General features: G+C 38.9%; 1 protein-coding gene across 4 annotated transcripts in view; it reads right to left on the reverse strand.

Moving 5' to 3' along the window:
- KATNA1 (katanin catalytic subunit A1) overlaps positions 1-19,285 on the reverse strand; it is a 34,701-nt gene extending 15,416 nt beyond the window's left edge. The window contains exons 1-5 of one of the 4 annotated variants that reach the window (XM_081250549.1): positions 19,011-19,262; positions 16,809-16,936; positions 12,992-13,166; positions 11,422-11,579; positions 5,365-5,545 (exon numbers count right to left, since the gene is read on the reverse strand). In XM_081250549.1, the coding sequence (XP_081106675.1) occupies positions 5,365-5,545; positions 11,422-11,579; positions 12,992-13,153 (501 nt within the window). In that variant the 5' untranslated portion in view covers positions 13,154-13,166; positions 16,809-16,936; positions 19,011-19,262. Of the gene's footprint in view, positions 1-5,364; positions 5,546-11,421; positions 11,580-12,991; positions 13,167-16,808; positions 16,937-19,010 lie in introns of all 4 variants that reach the window. The other 3 variants (XM_081250550.1, XM_081250548.1, XM_081250551.1) reach the window with 3 other exon arrangements.
- Positions 19,286-21,651: the final 2,366 nt, after the last annotated feature.

Consider the following 21,651-nt stretch of genomic DNA (forward strand, 5'->3'; position numbering starts at 1 on the left):
GATTCCAAAATTTACATTAAAAAAAGGAACTAGAATAGCTAAAATAACTTTGAAAAGGAAGAATAAAATGGGATGAATTAGTCTACCCAATTTCAAGCTTCCTATATACATAACACAGTATATAACTATAGTAACCAAGACTGTGTGGAGTATTGGTTGAGAGACAGATACATGTATCAATGCAACGTAATAGAGAGCCCATAAACAGACCCACACAAATATGCCCAAATAATTTTTGAGCAAGGTGTAAAAAATTTATTTTATTGAAATATATTTTCAATGTTGTATTAATTTCTGCTGTACGGTACAGTGACTCAGTTATATATATATATACACACACACACACACACACACACACACACACACACACACATTCTTTTTCATATTTTTTCCATATAGTTTATCACAGGATATTGAATGTAGTTCCCTGTGCTGTAACAAACCCTTTTCAACAAATGGTGCTGGAGCAATTGAATATGTATAGGCAAAAAATGAACCTTGACCTAAGTCTCACACGTTACACAAAAATCAACTCAAAATAGATCACGGACTTAGATGTAAAACATAAAATTATAAAACTTTTAAGAAAAAAATAAAAAAATTTTGGGATCTAGGGCTAGGCAAAGAATTACAAACTTGACACCAAAAGCATAATTTATGAAAGGAAATGCTGGACTTTATCAAAATTAAAATCTTTTGCCTTGTGAAAGATCCTGCTAAAACAAAGAAAAGACAAGCTACACACTTAAAGAAACTATCTGCAAAATACATATCTGACAAAGGACTGGTCTCTAGACTATATAAAGAGCTCTCAAAACTCAAGACTAGAAAAAAATTCATTTGCATGATGGGCAACAGACTTAAGAGAGACATTTCACGGAAGACACTTGTTTCTGTGCTCTTATTTCCTTTTCTTTAGTCACTTGTACAGCTACTATTTAGAGGAATAGACCAACTCAACACAGAAAGATTGTTAGGATACATTGATAATTGAAAAGAACAGGCTACTTTATGATTCCGGTTACGTTAAAAAAAAATCACGCAATCGAAAAGGATTAAAAGCATATACCATGAGATTAACAGAACTCTGGGTGGGTAAGAATGCGAGCCTGCGTTTTCTTTTCTCACTTGCTCTGTTTTCTGATTTTCTAAGTGAACAGGTCACAGAAGGTTTTTAATAGGAAAACAATGTATTCATCCTTTATGACTTAATGGCTTTACCTCTTCCATGAAGCTTTCCGACTACTACCAACTCCTAAGAATTCTGCTATTTTTAGTCACTAGCTACCACCAGTTTAGCATCTAATTGTTCTATAATTGTTGGAAATATATTATTCTGATCTCCCCAAATGTAAGTTTCTCAACACTGGGCGTATATTACCAACAAAGACACACTGGCTGAGTTGGGAAGAAAACCTATTCTATACACTTGTTCTTTGGCTGTCAAGTCCTGAGGATTTTAGCACGTAAGTCATGTCTACACTCAGCAAAGACACAGATAAGATCTCCTCTTTTTTTTTTTTTTTTTTGCGGTACGCGGGCCTCTCACTGTTCTGGCCTCTCCCGTTGCGGAGCACAGGCTCCGGATGCGCAGGCTCAGCGGCCATGGCCCACGGGCCCAGCCGCTCCGCGGCATGTGGGATCTTCCCGGACCGGGGCACGAACCCGCGTCCCCTGCATCGGCAGGCGAACTCTCAACCGCTGTGCCACCAGGGAAGCCCCTAAGATCTCCTCTTAATGTAACTGATTTTATGTTTATTTATTATAGTTTGTCCTCTAGCCCTATTCTTGAAACAGTAGAGAATCAAAGGGTGATGGAAACACTATATGTTTTCAACTGAAGGCTAAAATACTTCCATTGGTAAATAAGAACTTATTTTCAAAGTGAGCCTCCTTCTGGGGAATTTATTTTTATCCTACTTTTAACCTAATAATTCTACTTTTGCATTTAGATAAATTAAAGAGCATTTTGAATGTAGTCATCAACCTCTAAGACATTTCATTAAAATTTTAAAAAATGCAATGGTGAAACTGTTTAAGTCAATAGCATATGTAACAAAAATCTCAGTTACCTGGAATGTTTGGGAAATAAAAGCTAACATTTATTGAGCACACACTAGGTAGAAAAAAAAGTTATCTTGGGGCTTCCCTGGTGGCGCAGTGGTTAAGAATCCACCTGCCAGTGAAGGGGACACGGGTTCGAGCCCTGGTCCGGGAAGGTCCCACATGCCGCGGAGCAACTAAGCCCATGCGCCACAACTACTGAGCCTGTGCTCTAGAGCCCACGAGCCACAGCTACTGAGCCCGTGTGCCTAGAGCCCATGCTCCGCAACAAGAGAAGCCACCGCAATGAGGAAGCCTGCACACCACAACGAAGAGCAGCCCCCGCTCGACGCAACTAGAGAAAGCCTGTGCACAGCAACGAAGACCCAACGCAGCCAAAAATAAATAAATAAAATAAATAATTTTTTTTAAAAAAGTTATTTTATTTATCCTACAAAAACTCTATAAGACAGGCGTTAAAGTAATTTAATAATAATAATATATGAGGGGATATATATGAGGGGATAATATATGAGGGGATAAAATTTAGAAAGACCAAGTAGCTTATGGTAATACATTCAGAAACAGCAGGGATGGTGCTTAAATACAAGTCTCCCTGATTCCAAAGCCCATACTCTTAATCACCATGCTATATTTTTGAAAAGCTTTATATCTTCCTGTTTTAACAAGCAAATCATATTAATTCAATTTAATTTATCTTGGACAACTGATTTGCTGATTATAGTACCTCAGGTTCTACACATCATTTCTCAGGGTATAAAAGTATAGATATAAAATGAAAAAGGGATAGGACATTGAGCTCTACAAACCACAGATGGTTAAAAGGCTTACAACCCACACCCTAGATGACAGGCGAGGGCAACCTTGGTATTGATAATACTGCCTAAGGCCAGAGGCATTAGCCACCTTCCGCATACCCTTCCTTGTTTCAGGAACTACAATAGCACTGCTGTTGCTGAAAGTACAGAAATATGGGACTATATAGAACGATGGTGAGAGGGACCCAAGGGAACTGACTCTCCAGATGTACAAGGGCAAATGACCTCCAGAAATGGGGAGGACGGGGAATAAAGGTGATGCCACAAAATCAAGAACTAAATGCACATCTGTATCTATATCAACAAGGAAGGTTATGTTTAAAGGTGTGGCTTGGCTGGTTACTGGATGAGGTTCTCAAGCAGAATTACAAAGTTAGATTGCAAATTTAGGAAAAAGATCTTGAGGTACGGGCTGATATGATGTTTTGAAAAGGACTGAATGGGCAGCACCGGGGGCTTTACATTTGCTACAACCCAGTTTTCACTTTGCCCAGGTGGTGTGGAGGGGTCCTTTTGGTACGACAAGCCAACAAGTGAGCCTGTACTTTACCATTTCATAGACTAGGTATGTGCCTGGGGCAAGGGACTGGGGAGGTGGAAGTAGAGAGGACAGAAACTAGGTTCTCAGAGTCCCATATGCTTCTTACTGCAAGAGAGCACAGGCCCTCAAATAGTAACTGGGACTGGAATCTTGGTTTATAAATCTCATTCCTCACTAATAGGAACCAGGGTTTCCGGGAGAAATGGGGTAAATATACGAAGAGCCTGGAACGTCCTATTTTGCCAGAAAATGAGGAAATGCTCAGAGAATGGTGAGTACGTGTCAAAAAGACAAGATCCAGCTTCAAGGGTCTCCCGCTCCTTAAATCTTGGACAATTTAAGCATCAAAAGGATAGTAACAGATTTTAATTCACTGAATAAAATAAGAGTCCACCAGCCCATACTGATAAAATTAAATAAAGGGGAAGAGATAGAGCTTTTTCTTACAGTTCAATGTCAAGTAATTAATGTAGAAGAGATACTAGCGTTAGCAAATGATTTTTCAATTATCAGAGGAGTAACTGCTTCAGGCAAGAATCACTGGATGCTAAAGCAAGTAACTGAAACTTTAATGAGAAATACGATATTTATATAACCTCAAAGTATCTCCCCACAAACTACTGTAAAGGGAAAAAGAGTAACTGTATAGTGGAGAGACTTGGCAGACACCACCCTAACCAAGTGATCCAATTTATCACAAGTAATAGAACAAATAAACATCCTGTGCCTCCTTATACGATACACTGAGAAGAACAAAACTTCACTTCAGTGGTATTCCTGCCAAAAATGTACAACCTTAAATCTAATCATGAGGAAACATCAGGCAAATCCAAACTGAGGAACATTCTACAAAATAACTCTTAAAAAAGTCAGGCCAAAAAAGATAAAGGCAGAGGAAATGTTCACATTAAAAGAGACTAAAGAGGGCTTCCCTGGTGGAACAGTGATTAAGAATCGCCTGCCAATCAATGCAGGGGACACGGGTTCGAGCCCCGGTCCAGGAAGATCCCACGTGCTGCGGAGCAACTAAGCCCGTGCGTCACAACTACCGAGCCTGTGCCTAGAGCCTGTGCTCCACAACAAGAGAAGCCCGCGCACCGCAACGAAGAGTAGCCCCTGCTCACTGCAACTAGAGAAAACCCGCATGCAACAACGAAGACCCAATGCAGCCAAAAATAAATAAAATAAATAAATTTTTAAAAAAAGAAAAAAGAAAAATAAAAGAGACTAAAGAAACATGACAACCAAATGCAATGTATGCTTCTATATTGGGTCCTGGCACGGGGGGCGGGGGGAGCTATAAATGACATTATTGGGATAACTGGCAAAATTTTATAAAGGTCTGTGTATTAGCTAACAGTACTGTATCAATGCAAAATTTATGATTTTTGATCACTACATTGTTTTTATGCAAAACAATGTCCTAGTATTTAGGAAATTGACTCTAAAATAACTAAGGGTAAAAGGGCATGACTTCTACAACTTACTCTCAATGCTTCAGGAAAAATAAAGTATATACAGAGAGTAAATGATAAAGCAAAAGGGATATAACATTAATAACTGGTAAAACTGGGTAAAGAATATATGGAAGTTTTTTTTTCTTTATTTTTTTATACAGCAGGTTCTTATTAGTCATCCATTTTATACACATCAGTGTATACATGTCAATCTCAATCTCCCAATTCATCACACTGGAAGTTCTTTATACCATTCTTGTAACTTGTTTTGCAAGTCAGAAATTATATCAAGATAGAAAGTTACAAAAAACAACCAAAATTATTTGTTGAATAGTGAGTAGGAAAAATCCTAGCCTAGGTGGAGTGTGACTATGGTTTTATTATAGTAGCAGATTTAATTACTAAAAATTATTAAAATTTGTACAGTCTTCATTTTTAAGGTTAATAAATAACTTTTTCATTTATGAAAATCAGTAACATTTACCTTTTCCTCTCTTCCTTTATTCTGTTCTTTCTTTTCCCGACAACGAACAGCTTTCCCTCTGTCATTGTGAACACTGTGTGCAGATGGACGGTGAATTCTGACAGTTGTACTTGGACGGTTACTCTGTGGTTTAGGGTCACTGTACTGAAACGACTGGCGTTTTCTAGGTCCTGGTGAGGGTCTAATCAAACACAAGATCATGAAAATCATAATCAACTCTTGGAGTTGGTCCATATATAGATGAACACACATAGTGTGTACATTAGTTTATGAACTAAAGAAGCAAAGGCATAACTGAACACAAGATAAAACTGAATAAACTTGAGGTCACTGAAATCTAAGGTCTAACTGGACATAGCTGTCTGTGGTGCACTATGGTTACATGGTAGAAATAACAGAAGTCAAGTGATCATCACCTCTCTTTTAAAAGGAAATAGCTATTGTATATCAAGGATAGATGAAAAATTAGTCTGATTCTTGGAAACTGAAAAGAGAACGATAATCAGAGAAGGGAGTTTTATCAAAAGAGCAAGGACAAAGCACAGGTGTAGAATTCACACTTACGTACTGATATATGTGCAATTTGGTACCATTTTATTTAGAATGTATCACAGTTCTGTTTTAATTAATAAAATTTAATCATTTTCCCATTAAAAAAAAACTGACAAAAGCACTGGCTATGGACAGTTACAAGAACTCATGTATGGTGCTTTACCTCTATGTAGATCACTTCATTTCTGTGGCAGGATTTAGACCTCTCAAATATTTATTAGGCTCCTACTACACTTCTAGACTTGGTTGGGGCCAGTAAAATAAGCAATAAAAAAGGCAGGGGAGTCCTATCCTCAAATACCTCAAGTATAGTTAAGAAAGAAGAAGATACATAAGACTAGGCAAGTATACTAGAAAGTGTGAAAGAATGGCCTCTTGAAGACAAAGTAAATTGGACCTGGAAACACAGAAGTTGACCTAAACAAGATGGTACAATTGCAGACAAGAAATTCAGTGAAGAAAAGCAAAGAAAGCAAGATGAGCTTAATCTATGTAAAGGTTATAAAGATACTAACTGTGAAGACATGGTAAACATTAAAACATGATACTGAACAGATAAGGTGGTTCAGTAGGTAGATCTAAATACTGCCAGTTCAAGAGGCTTGGTTTTTAGCTGACGGCCACTGAAAAGGCTTCAGAAAGATCAGTCTAATAATAAATAAGATACACTGATGAAGGAAACCAAAAAGCAGGGAGATGTTATCAAGGCATGAGATGAGGGTCTAGCTCAAGGAGTAACAATAAAAATCTAAGAGATAGGGCTTCCCTGGTGGCGCAGTGGTTGAGAGTCCGCCTGCCAATGCAGGGGACACGGGTTCGTGCCCCGGTCCGGGAAGATCCCACATGCCGCGGAGCGGCTGGGCCCGTGAGCCATGGTTGCTGAGCCTGCGCGTCCGGAGCCTGTGCTCCGCAACGGGAGAGGCCACAACAGTGAGAGGCCCGCGTACCGCCAAAAAAAAAAAAAATCTAAGAGACACTATGAAAAAAGATACTCTTAGATGTGAAAGGTTGAGAATGAGAATTTGGGAGGATGATAAGCCAAACCAATATATATGTGAAAGGAATGAGGAGGGTTCAATTTTGGATTTAGAAACTTGGATAGCCAAGTAGGGATACTGCCTTAAAATATATATTTATTTTTCCTCTTAAGAAAAATAATATAAAATAGACACTGAATTATAATAAAGTATAAAGAATTTGAAAAAGTCCCCTTAACCCCACTATCCAGAGTTAACCACTTAACATATTAGTTTATTTTCTTATGGTTGCCTTTCATTTAAACAAAATTGGAACCATTAAATACACATATGCTCATATTTTTCTCTACTCATTATATCATGAGGCACTGCCGGTATTCTTTCCTCTATCATCACCTCATAAATGACTTTTAGTGGCTAGCTGGCAGTCAGTCACATAAAATGTGTCACACTTTATCCACTTCTTTTTTTTTTTTTATTTTGGCCGCGCCTTGTGGCTTGCACAATCTTAGTTCCCTGACCAGGGATGGAACCCCATGCTCCCTGCAGTGGAAGCATGGAGTCCTAACCACTGGACCGCCAGGGAATTCCCTTTATCCACTTCTTACTGCTATTCATTTATCCGAAAAATAATTTACTGAACTATTACTACTGACAGGCACTACTCTGCATTTAAAGTAACAAATTTTTTAAAATAACTTTAATGAAAGCCTTTACTCTCACAGGCTCACATTCAAGTGTGTGTGTGGGCAGAGGGGGTTTCAATGAAGAAATAAACAGTACCTCAGATGATGCTAAATGCTATCTAAGAAAATAAAGAATGGTAGGGTCTACGGAATGATATAGGTAGGGTGATCAGAGATGGCCTTTCTGAGGTGACATTTAAGTAGAGACCTGAAAGAAACAAGAGAACAAGCCATCAAACATCTGAGTTGAAGGAAAGACAAGTGCAGAGAACTAAAGCATTTGTGTTTGACTTGTTCAAGAAGGCTGAGGGAGAGAACTGTAAGAACTTAGGTCACAGAGGTAGCAGAGAACCAGATCTCACAGGGTGGCACTGAGGGACATACTGACAACTTTGGGTTTTATGCAGTGAGATGAGAAGATGTTTGAGGGACCATGAGCTGACTTTTAAAAGAATCATACCAAAAAGTTCTATTCTATTTCTAATCTTTCCTCTAAAAGGCTTCAGTGAACCTCCTGTACAAACATATTTGTGCACAGCACTAGAATGCTGGATCAGTTAAATCTGTTCTTCAAATGGGATTAAAATTTAGGCAATGTCAAGGTCAGAATCACCAGGAGAGTTGAAAGAATAAGCTCTCTTAAGCATGAATACAAATTAAGACCAACAGAAAAATAAAGAGTTTTGAGGGATATTCAGTTGAGGAAGCAAGTAAAATAAATTACAGGAAGAAACAGAAAGATGCAGCAAATAAAGTCAAAGAGGAGAACTTTGTAGTTAATAGTAATCCAGGGCATTTAAACTCAGAAACATAAAAAGATATTGAAGAAAAGCCAGAAGCAATAAGGAGGGACACTAGGGTTCATCATCATAGACTTTTCAAGACGAAGGACTCATTTAACTCAACTTTCCATTACCCCTAAGAGAGAAGCCTCCTGCCTCCACATATGAGATTGTGGCAACCAAACAGTTCATTAAATTTGAAATCAACTGAATAATCACTGGGCACATCTATTCATTGGAAAGTTCTTACCAGTAATTGATAAAGGAGTTACAGGGTTGTTATAGACTGAATGTTTGTACCCCTCCAAAATTCATTATGTTGAATTCCTAAACCCCAATGTGATCATTTGAAGTAAGGAAGTAATTAAAAGGTAAATAAGATCAAAAGGGTGGGGTCGATCTCGGAATTAGTATCCTTATTAAGAGACACCAGAAAGCTTGCTGTTCCCTCTGCCATGTGAGGACACAGAGAAGAGGAAGTCACTGCTCAGGAAGAGTCCTCACCAGGAACCAAATTGGCTGGCACCTTAGTCTTGGACTTTCTGGCCTTCAGAACTGTGAGAAATAAGTTCCTGTTGCTTAAGCCACCCAGTCTGTGGTATTTTGTTATGGCAGCCAGAGTAGACTGATACAAGGGCCAAATGATGATTCTCCAGAAGGAGGGAAAAAAAAAGAAAGTAGGAGTAAGACATATTCATAGGTAAAATAAAATAAAAACACAACTTGACTCATCTATTATTAGTTCTACTTCTGAAATTAAGAAAAAGTAATCATAAATGTGGAAAAATATTCACTTTATTTGTAACAACAAAAAAGGGGAGGACTTCCCTGGTGGCGCAGTGGTTGAGAATCCGCCTGCCAATGCAGGGGACACAGGTGTGAGCCCTGGTCTGGGAAGGTCCCACATGCCGCGGAGCAACTAGGCCTGTGCGCCACAACTACTGAGCCCGCATGCCCTAGGGCCCGTTCTCCACAACAACAGAACCACCGCAATGAGAAGCCCACACACCGCAACGAGGAGTAGCCCCCACTCGCCGCAACTAGAGAAAGCCTGTGTGCAGCAATGAAGACCCAACGTGGCCAAAAATAAATAAAAATTTTTTAAAAAAGAGGAAACAATGAATAAGAGCATGATTAACTATGTAGGTTATATCCCTCAAAAGAGTAGCAAACAACCCTTTAAAAGCAACAGAGAATAAGGTCTAAGATGGCTTATAAATTATCAACGTTTACAATATGAAGAGCAAATTACTTAACCTATCTAAGCTTAAGTGTCCTTATCAGAAATTGGGGCTAAAAGTTTAGTACCTACCTTCTAAGACTGTTTTGAGAATTAAATAATATATGTAATATATGTAAAGCAATTAACACGGTATTTGGTAAGTGTATGACAATTGTTGTCTACTTTTAGGATTTTTTAAACAAACAGGGTACAAGGTTCTATATTATGGATATAGCACAACTACAACTATGAAAATAAACAATGCATAAAAGACTAGAAGTTGCACTAGGATGACTCTATGATTTCCCCCCTACTTTTATGCATTTTCCTATTTTTCTTTAATGAGCCTATTGCTGTACTTTTTTTTTTATTTTTAGTGAATTCTAAAATAAAACAGAAAATATACATAAAAGTACTTAGAGTAAGGGTAAAATTTAGTAAATATTCAGAAGGTATCAGAGTCAATAACAGAACATTAGTACTTTTATCTGGAGCTGAAGAAAATCAAAGTGGCTAAGAAACAATCAATACCCATCAGTTAATTTTAAACGAGGGGAAACACTTTGGTATGGTACTTCTTGAAGTGTGATCCATTGACCACCTGTATCAGAATCACCTGAAGACTTCTGGGCTCCACCTGCTATTACACTAGATTCTCTGGGAGTGAAGCCCCGGAATCCACATTCTGAATGAGTATCCCAGGAGACCTTTATGTATGCTAGAGTTTGGGAATAACTGGTATGGCAGAGTGCCAGCTTTGTAATCAAACATATCTGGGTTCGAATCCTAGCTCCACCAGTTATTACCTCTGTGATAATGGGAAAAAGTTACTTAACTTCCCTCTACCTCAGCTATCTTACCTGAAACACAGAGAAAATATGACTTATTTGGAAGGCTTATTGTAAGAAATAAAGTAACATGTGTATCCTGTATTAGTGCTCAGAACTCTGTGAGCACTCAATATCTAGCACCTATCATAAAATACAATTGAGAATGAACAGTTATAATGATAGAATCTTAAACACCTGAAAAACACCTGAGCAATGTTTTAATGCAAGGTTCTCAAACTGGTTAAGGGACAAAGAACCTGAAAGTCAGTGTTTTTTGTACGATGCTATTTTACACTAATGTATTTAAACCCACAATATAAACTACGAAATCTATTATGTGAGTAAAACGGATAAATGACACCCACTTGCACACTCGTCAGTTAAAAATTATGTAGTGGAACTAAGCATAATTGGCTCTTCTGCATTTCAGTAAATATCAACTTTCACTAATTGTTCATTTGCTGGCACCAGGTAATAGGAAACTGGGGATAAAAATACCAAAGAAAAACCTATAATTGAGAACATTTTATCTTTTCTTTTTTTCTGTGAACTAAAAAGCCCATTTTTAAATTTTAGCAGCAGTATAGCTTGATAGATAGCAGTATTCTGTGATAGCTTTTTGAGAACCACTGTTTTAGTCTAATTCCCTCACTTTACATAACAAAAAGCTGAGCTCTAGAGAGGTTACATGATTTTCCCAGAGCTACAAATAATGATACAGACCTAGAGCCCAGATATTTCAATCTCCATCCCCATGTTCCTTCCATAAGGTAACAGTGCCTACACTACTTTAAGCTCATTCACAAAAGCATATTTTTGGTCTATGTCTACCTAAATTTAATTTACCGAAATGAGGCAGTTACATGATATACAATTTAAGAGTTACAAAAGGTATTCAGTAAAAAACCCTCTCCCGTTCCCATCTCTCAGTCTCCAGTTCTCTTCCTAGGTAGAACCAATGCTATCAGTTTTCTGTGCCAGTGTGTTTCTTAAAGGGTCTCCACTTACCTTCGTTCAACAGGTACAGGCAGGGACCAGACTTCTCCCTCGGACGCTGGAAGCTCATGCTGTGCAGCTTTTAATGGAGTGCTGTCTAGTTTAAAGCTTTCTAGTGTTTTCATGATATCCTTAACGTGTTTAGCTTCCACATTTATTTCCTGCCAAACCTGATTTCAAAGGAGAATATGGCTCTTTAAATTTCTGTAACTAATAAATCACTGCCAAGATTAAGTTGGGCCATTTATTAAAGATGTCAGAAGCCTCCATTTTGACATCAGATATCCAGGAAACCATACCAAAATATTCTGTTGAAATTTTAATAATGGTTCATGAGTTCTTTATTTCTAATTGCAAAATTAATTCTGATAAAATGAATTAAGTATCCTGGCTAATTAAGCCATCATGACTGACTTACGGTTCGTATTCAAAGTGCATAACAAATTTAAAAGTTAGCTGTAACTTCAAAGTTTGGTAAAAACAATACTTTTGCAAGTTGCACTTTAATGGTTCTTATGCTACTTAATTGACTTTAAAAATGCTGATCAGAATCCACTAATTTCATAACTAATGGACTGCATCCCACAGTTTGAAAAATAAAGCTTCGGAGGATAAATGGCTCAATCCACACACAACCAATATATATTTTTTAAAAGCAGTCTTGACTCAATTTTAAAACTATATATATATATATATATATATATATATACACACACACACACACACACACACACATATATATATATATGAAATACTGAAATGAAGTTAGTAATATTTGGCTTTAAAACTAAATGATTTAAATATCCTTATAAAAAAGCTTAGACTTTTTAAGTAAAAGCTGCTGGCCTAAGAACAAAAGGTCTTAAAAGTCTTTCAGTGACAAATTTCAGCCTCTTTATGAAATAAAGTGTTTTCCCCTTCTAATGTAAAATATGCAGAGGCAGACTTAAGGAAAGAGGTTAAGTTCAAAGAGGTAGAATATTTCTCTTTTAAAGAAATTTAGGACAAATATGGAATACTATGGAAAAAAGCAGTTTAGTAGTATCTGAGGGATAATACTCTACCTAGAAGACCAGCACAAAAAGACTAGTAATTTCTATAATATTTCTCTCCTGTGACATTGTTGAACCATATTATAAATGCCATGTTCAACTGGACCTGTTTATAGTTTCTACCTATAAACTTTTACTGGTCCTCAGTGACTAAAGTTCCTCACGTGGGATGCAAATATGGTCTGCTTTATGATGTTCTATAGAGAATATGGTACTTGTGAGATTCAGGTGTCACCTGCAGTTTCAACAATGGCTTAATAAAGTCAATTCTAATTTTACCAGGTAAAAATGTGATCTAGAAAAAAATTTCAAAACCATTACTATTAGATTCCAAAAATTAGAATAACTGAGTAGAACTCATCATACTGATGATGGAGAATATGGACTAATATAATAATCAAGTTGTAAGAAACATTATATACAAATCCATGTAATAAATTATACACTCTTAATGTAAAGCTTCAAAAGCACTACCTATTTACATCTGAGTATTTTAAACCATTAAAACAAACATCAGTCATGTTTCTTACCTGTTGCCATTTCTGCTGGAGGTATGTATCTTTGACTGAGTATAGATACTTGTTCATTTGATCAAGAACTCCCTGATAATAGACCATTGCAGAGTCATAATTTCCCAGCAATGCATATTCACGGGCCAATTTTACATTCTCACTAATCATAAGAAGACTCATGCTCAATTATAAGCTAAAAAAGAAAGAAACATTTAATATTACCTCTTAAAAATAAGTACTACAAAGAGTTTTTTTTTTTTTTTTTTGCGATACGCGGGCCTCTCACTGTTGTGGCCTCTCCCGTTGCGGAGCATAGGCTCCGGATGCGCAGGCTCAGCAGCCATGGCTCACGGGCCCAGCCGCCCCGTGGCATGTGGGATCTTCCCACACCGGGGCACAAACCCGTGTCCCCTGCATCGGCAGGCGGACTCTCAACCACTGCGCCACCAGGGAAGCCCCCAAAGAGTTTTTTAAAAGTATACTTTCCAAGGATCTCTGAAGACACTCACAACGTACTTTCCATCTCTATACATTTGTTCATGCTAATTTCCACTCCTTCAAAGAAATTCCTCAGTTCCCACAGTCAAACCCTACCTATGTGTCAAAACCCCACTCAGATGGCAATTCTCCCAGTATGTCAACCTTCCGAACTTCCCAGTTCAAAATAAGCCCTCCCCCTTCTAAAGTCCCCTGGCTCTTTACTGGGGCCTTCATCTCAAGGCACTTGTCTACCTTGAATCTCTAAGTTCTTTTAGAGCAGGATTTACAGAGGAAAGGTCTGAGATGGTAACTTCAGTGCGTGACATACAAGTCTTACTGAACATCTGCAGAACAAATGCAGAATGTTAGATCATTTTTTGGAGGGCACTGTGACACAGCAGAAAACACACGTGTTTTGAGGTTAGAAGAATCTTGGTTAGAACTGTATTCTGCCACCTTTGTCAAGTCCCTTAACTTTAATGAGCCTTAGTTTTTAAATCTGTAATTGGGATAGTGACTATTTCCAAGAGTTGCACTAGAAGGAATAAATGGCTATTTAGAGTCCCTACCATAGTACTTGGCAAAGAATAGGTCTTCAATAAATGCTAAGTGCATCTTCCCTGAAACTTTCCATATACAAGAACTAAGCATAGTCTTAGTGGATATATGGATATGAGGTTTTTATAGGTGGTATTTTACCTACCCTCTAGACAGAAGCTAATTCCAATCACATAAAAATTGGCCCAGGAAACAAGGGGAAAACTGATCAACTTTTTATGCGGTGAGAATCACCTCAATTTCAAAACTAATTAAGAGCAATAAAAAGTCTATTTCACTTATGAACATGATATGGTAATCTTAAATAAAAGATTAGCTAACTAAAAAAAAAGAAAAAAAAAGATTAGCTAACTAACAGTGTATCAGCGCATACACACACACACACACACACACTCACTCTCTCTCTCTCTCTCCATGACCAGAAGGTTTATCCCAGGAATGCAATTATAATCTACGTGTAGAAAATCCATCCTTGTAATTCCTCATACTAACGGACAAAAGAACTTCATACAAAAATGGGTAGCAGGCTTCCCTGGTGGCGCAGTCTTTGAGAATCTGCTTGCTAATGCAGGGGACACGGGTTCGAGCCCTGGTCTGGGAAGATCCCACATACCGCGGAGCAGCAACTGAGCCCGTGCACCACAATTACTGAGCCTGCGCGTCTGGAGCCTGTGCTCCGCAACAAGAGAGGCCGCGATAGTGAGAGGCCTCGCGCACCGCGCACCCACTTGCCGCAACTGGAGAAAGCCCTCACACAGAAACGAAGACCGAACACAGCCATAAATAAATAAATAAAATAAAATTTAAAAAGGGTAGCACATAAAGGCGTAAAGCATAATTCATGGAAGGGAAAACCCAAATGGTTAACAAGTACAGATACTAGTAATAGAAGAATGCAGTGAGAGACCCCTTTTACATTTACCAGATTAAAAAAATTAATAAATCCAATAATACTAAGTATTGACAATTATTTGGGAAAAAGGACATTCTCACATACAATGTGTGGGCATAAACTGGTATAATCATTTTGGAGAGCAATCTGGCAGTACTTAGAGAAATTATGTATGCATATATCCTATGACCTTGCAACCCTACTTTTCTGTAAATATTCCAGAGGAAATTTCACACAGACCCACAAAGGGACTTGTTTTTGGATGTTAACGACAGAACTGTTTGAGAAATCAATAGTTGGAGGTAATCTATCTATTCCCTGCTAAGAAAATAGGTAAGGAAATATGGTGGATGCACCCTATAGAGAATACTACGTAGCAGATGGAAGCAATGAACAAAATTTGCAAATAGCAACATGGACAGATCATCAAAATACAGGGTTGGGTGTAAAAAAAACTTGGGACATAGAACAAGGTCTAAATGCCAAGATCATTTTATAAACTTAAAATTATGCTATATTTATTGGGTTGGCCAAAAAGTTTGTTCGGGTTTTTCCGTAATATGTCATGGAACCTGTACGAACTTTTTGGCCAACCCAATATATATGGTGAATAAAACACTCTTTTTTAAAGGACACATACGCACCTAAGAACATATATTAAATATATTACAGTGTCTGTGGAGGGTGAGATAGGGAAATATGAATGAAGAAAGAGGATGAAGGGTAGGGGAGTAACCAAAAATAAATACAACAAAAGAAGGGCCTTATATCCATCAATAGTCACAGAGAGCCTGTAAGGTGGCTCTCAATGACCTCTCTGCTTCCTGGTGTCCATACCCTTGTGTAATCATCTCCCCTTGAATGTGAGCTTGTAACAAACAGAATATACAAAAATAATGGAACATCATTTCTGAGATTAGACTGGGACTTCCACCTTGCTTACTGTCTTTTGCTCTCTTGTTGGACTACTCTAAGGGAAAACCAGCTACCATGTTGTGAGTTGCCCAGTGCAGAGGCTCACATGGCAAAGAACTGATGGAGGGAGGCCCAAGGGCAACAGCCAGTGAGGAACTGAGGCCCCCAGTCCAACAGACCAGAGGAACTGAATCCTGCCAACAACCATGTGAGGGAGGCAGGAAGTTGGATTCTCCCTCAGCTGACCCTTGAGATAAATGCAGCCCTGACTGATACCCTGACTACAGCCTGTGCGAGACCCTGAATCAGAAGCACCTAGCCAAGCTATGCCCAGAGCCTGACCAAAGAAACCGTGAGACAATAAATGTTTGTTGTTTTAAGCCATTAAGTTTTCGGGTAATTTGTTATGAAGCAATACAGCTATGAACTGAGGTCTATAAGTAATTCAAGACTGAGCATCTGGGGTCCAAAAGAAAAGGAAAAAAAATCCCGTGACTGAAAAGCATGACCACTGATAATATTCCATCTTAATAAGAGCTCTGTGGTCAGACACCATGGCTCTCTGTTATTTTATGGATATATCCCCAGCACCTAGAACCATGCTTCCTTTCACACAGCAGATACTCAGTAAATCTTTGAATGAATGAATACTGTCCGGTTTTGTCTAACTACTACGATTTCTTACTTTTGTCCAGTTTCTGACCCTCAGCACTCTCACAATGCTTGATCCTCAACTCATCCCTACCAGAACTGTGCGACTGCTTTTGCTCTGAAGCTATATATGCCCTACAGTGACACCTAGTCTGAGCAATAATGTTATACGGGTACAGCTGGAGCTGGCTGCTGGCAGTATATCGCTGATCTGGATAAGCATAGATAGCAAGACTCTAACGTCTTTTCCTTCTCTCTCTCTTTTCCTTAACAGACTCCCTCCAGATCTTTCTTCCCTTCCCCCAACTAAAAAAAAAAAAATCCAAATTAAGTTGTTACTTATATATAGGTTGTCCTTTTGTATTTCTGAGGGCCAGGGCTCAATGTTCCAAAATTCACAGAAGTCACTCCAGGCCTTCTTTGAAGGTTCCGTGTCATGGATACTTCTTTCTAGTCAGATAAAATTCCTGAGGAGCCAATGAATCGACATTTTCTAACAAACAAATGTAAAGTCAATCCAAGGCCACATTAAAAATGACCTGAAAAATTCTTGGTTATCAAAGAAATGATGTGTTTACCGAAAATGTATCAAAATACCATGCAATGAATAAATGTTAGACAAAAAACAAATTTTCCTATTCTTTTAGTATCAGACATTCTTCTTCTGAAATGAACGTCAACACTAAATTTATGAGATTCTTCAATTTTCAAGAATACATCCTTATCATTGCCAAAATTACACTTTAGGAAGACAGAATTTGGGTCTACCTGACACAATATCTGGCAGTACTTGAAGAAATGAATATATGTGAAGAAAAGCCTGTAGACCAAATTTTAACGACAGTGAACTGTAAACACTACCTGTTGGTTCAATTAGTAGAACAAAAATGAGATTATAAAATTATAAAAAATGAGACTGTCCAAAAACACAGACTGTTGGTTTTTAAAGAGATTATTAAAGAGAAAAATAAACATAAGCATAGGTGATGCATGCTTTATCTCACAGCAAGCTTTTCCTTTACATGATCCTTCCTATCAGAACCATCCTTTTGCTTAAGTGTACTGAGTATTTATTTATCTTAATGACTAAATTCATTTATTTAAACTAAGTAAGATGCAACATGAAATTTTAATTCAAATAACAGTCAAAATTTTTTTAAACACTAAAAACTCAATATTACAGCAAAATTTCTAGCAAACTGAATGCGATGTTGTGTGATCCACAAAGAGTATCTTTTTAAGCAAACAGCTAAAAAACAAACAATCCAGAACTATTGTTGTAAACAGAAATTCAACATTGTTTTTAATACAGTAAATTCTACAAGATTCTCTAATCCTTAGTATTTGTCAGAATTGTGATACCAGTTTCAAAATAAGATGCAGAATCCGTTGTAGACTATATAATATGCCTAATACTGAATCTATAAAATGTAAAAAGGTCTTGAATAACCAATGCCATAAAGTAGCTTTATATAGCTTTTCACAGTCTAAGAATGTTGGAAAGTCGATTGGCACTGCCTTTTTTTTTTTTAAGATATGAAACAAGTTACAAGTTATTAATACTAATACAAGACAGAGTTTTGCCACTATTTCTTCGTGTGAGAACTCACTGATTACAAAAACAATCTCCTTTGGAAAAAAAAATAAGGCTGCACACTAAGATATTTAGGCCTGTATGAACATCACAAGAATCTTTCGCTACCTTGGTGCTCTAGCATTGTGACTATGGGGCAAAGATTTATCGCACACATTCTAAAACGTTAGGAATGTCCTCAGCAGTATCTAAAGGTCTGATTTCAAAGAGGAAGACAAATGAGTGCTTTCAAGAGAGCAGCAATGTTAGTAACTGATATAAATGTTAGTGACTGATATAAAAATGGCACTTCGCAGTTAAAAGAGAAAATTATTTTTGAGTAAATAAGGGCCTGAGACTATCCACTGCAAAGCACTGAGGATCCACGTTCATCGCTAACTTCATCACCATATAATATACAGTATGAAACAAAGTTTCGAGGGATACGTTTTGTAAAAGGTACCAACTCTAAACAAAAAGGTCCATAGCCTCCCAGAGAACGCCCGGCTCCAGAATAAACTAAATAAGAACATCCTCAACAATAGCACACCTACCTAACAAAACATAAGAAAGGAAGCTGCATCCCCAAAGTCAAGGCTTTTGGTGTTTTTTTTTAGGGTAGAGGGTTTCGGGCGGGGGCGTGGACGAATTCGGGAGAGGACCCGTCAAAAAAGCGAGGAAATAAAAACAGGTTGTCTCGGCCGGAGACTTCTCTAAGGAGACAGGCCTAGAGTGGGATCGGCAGGAGCCCCCAGAAGTCTCTGTCCGGACAGGACTCCTCCGGTAGGGGGACCGTCACCCGAGCCACAGGTGTCAGCGACAACAGCAAGGACCTAGGACCTCGGCGCAGGCACCGGCAAGTTCACAGCCGAATGCGCAGCGGGATCGCATCACAGGCTCCCGAATCCCTCGCCGACCCGGCCACATGGGTCGGGGATTCCCAGGAGACCTAGAGAGCCAACACTCACCTGTGTCTCCGAGGCTCCTCAGGAAACCGCCCACCGGCAGGCGGAGCGGGAGGGCCGAGCGGGGCTCCGGGCAGCGAGGAAGGAGGGCCTGCCCTGTCCTGCCCCAACCACCCTGTTTTGTGCTCACGGACCCAGCACTTCCTGGTCCAACCGTCACCAGCCTCAGGGCGCTGCTTCCACTCACCGAGAATTTGAAGGCAAACCTGCCAGTTTCATTTCCGGTGCTGGGGAGAACCTCGGTGATTCGGCGCAAGCTGGGCTACGCCCCGGGAGCGAGGACGCCGTGCGTCGTGCGCGCGCCGTACGTCGGTTGGGCGGGGTCGACGGAGGTGGGGCGGGGCCGACGGGGGCGCGCCTGCGCAGTCCCGCGCCAAGCCTCCCGCGCGGACTGGGCAGGGGCGGGTAGTAATGACTCAAATTAGAGCTTCCTCACTTTTCCTCCCTCTTGATTTTCATCACTCTCTTCACAGGTTAGGAGGTCAGAGTGTCTGTTTTACAGGTGAGTGTCAAGGGTCAAACAATTCGTTTGTGACAAATACTGTTTTAGGATCAAATACTCAGAATTTGGCTGAGGCGCTTGTCACGACATAACATGAATAAAATAGAGAATGGGTAAACAAAGGTATTCGGACACAATGATGGTGGAATTTTATATTCTTGATTTTTTTGGTCAACGTTTTAATGCAACCAGACAACAAAATTATGTTCCACGATGTACAGAAACACACGTACTCGACAGTACTAGTGGCCATGCTTCCTCCAGGATCTCCATCCTCTACTTCCACCTAAGGTGGCATAGAGGGATTTAAGACACGTTATCCTCTAGGAATGCATGGTAATTAAAATTCTGATTTTAAAACATCCCATTAATTTAACACAGACTTATATAAAGGCAATTCAAGGAAAATACAACCATTCAGTCCACAGATGTTTATTAAGCAACTAATACATGCCAGACAGCATTGTAGGCATTGGGTAAACAGTGGTCAACAAAATAGAATGTTTCATGAAGCTTAAAGTCTTGTAAAATTCTCAACTAAGTAGAAAATAATAGTTTCGCTATGATGGATTTGAACTCTATTGTAATGTAAAGTATAATTAGTATAGGAAAGTATAATTAGTATAGCTTTTTGAAATGAAAAAACAATTCAGGGAGGTACAGGTTAATTACCCTAGTTAGACTGAATCAACCTTCATTATTTATATGAGTGAAAAGGTATGTTGAATTATAAAGGCAATTTATAGTCTAAAAACTTCTCAAAGGGCATAAAATGGATACATATTATATGACTCCATTTATATGAAATTCTAAAACAGGCAAAAGTAGTCTGCAGTAACAGAAAGGTGGTCAGTGTTTGCTTGAGGCTGGATTGGGGGCTGGGAGAAGTGAGGGGAAGGACTAGACTGCAGGAAGGCATGAGGAAATGTTTTGAGGTTGATGGAAATGTTCTATATCTCAATTAGAATAGTGGTTAAGCAGGTGTATATGTTTATTAAAACACTGAACAATGCACATAAAATGGATGCATTTTATTGTACATAATTTATACCTCAATGAAGTTAATTTTTTTTTTTTTTTTGGCGGTACGCGGGCCTCTCACTGTTGTGGCCTCTCCTGTTGCGGAGCACAGGCTCCGGACGCGCAGGCTCAGCGGTCATGGCTCATGGGCCCAGCCGCTCCGCGGCATGTGGGATCTTCCCGGACCGGGGCACGAACCCGTGTCTCCTGCATTAGCAGGCGGACTCTCAACCATTGCGCCACCAGGGAAGCCCTGAAGTTAATTTTTAAAATTAAAAAACAAAAAACCTCCAAACAGTGGCTTACATTTACTACTTCTGTTTCTTCAGTAGTTGTACTAGTCTAGTAAGACTAGGGTACCCTGTAGTAACCTCTCTAAATTGAAGAGGTTTCAAACGCCAGGAATTTTTTTTTTTCTCATTTACTCTATATGTTCATGGTAGAGTGGATGCAGGCACTGGGACCCTGGACAGTGGAAAAAAGAAAATGCGGTAACTTTCATGACTTCTGCCTGGATATGAGACCTGCCACTTCTGTCCACATTTCATTGGCCAGAGCAAGTCATGTGGCCAAGCCTGATTTCAAAGAGATGGAACATTGAGTTCTACAGTGTGCCCTGAAGGAAAAACAGAATATTTGTGTACCGCCCTCATGACTACTACACTAGTCATTTCTTCTTTTACAGTGTGGCTTCTACAATCACCATCCCTCTAAAATGATTGTGTCCAAACTGGGACTCCGAAAAATTGGAGATTATTTTTTCTGGTGAATGGTGACAGTAATTTGGCAGGATCATAGGACACATACCGGGAAGTTAATGAAAAGTAGGTAAAAAGGTAGGTGCCAGTAAAGAGTTTAAATTTTGTTCAATAGGCGCAAAGGAGCCATTGAAGGTATTCAAATGAAGGCATAATTTAGATAGGAAATAGGAAGATTGATTCGACAACTGTGAGTAGAAGGGTTTGGAGGGGAGAGAGAATAGATTGGGCGACTCTTGCAAGAAGTGTTGTGACTCCTGGAATTACACAGGAGGGAATGACATGCAGACCATTTCTCGACATTATGTATTTGCTGTCTCTCTTGCCCCAGTAGGTAAACTTTAATGAAGTTAGATACTTCTTC

This window comes from Mesoplodon bidens (genome assembly GCF_964165515.1).
Source record: "Mesoplodon bidens genome assembly, chromosome: 12".
Lineage (NCBI taxonomy): Eukaryota > Metazoa > Chordata > Mammalia > Artiodactyla > Ziphiidae > Mesoplodon > Mesoplodon bidens.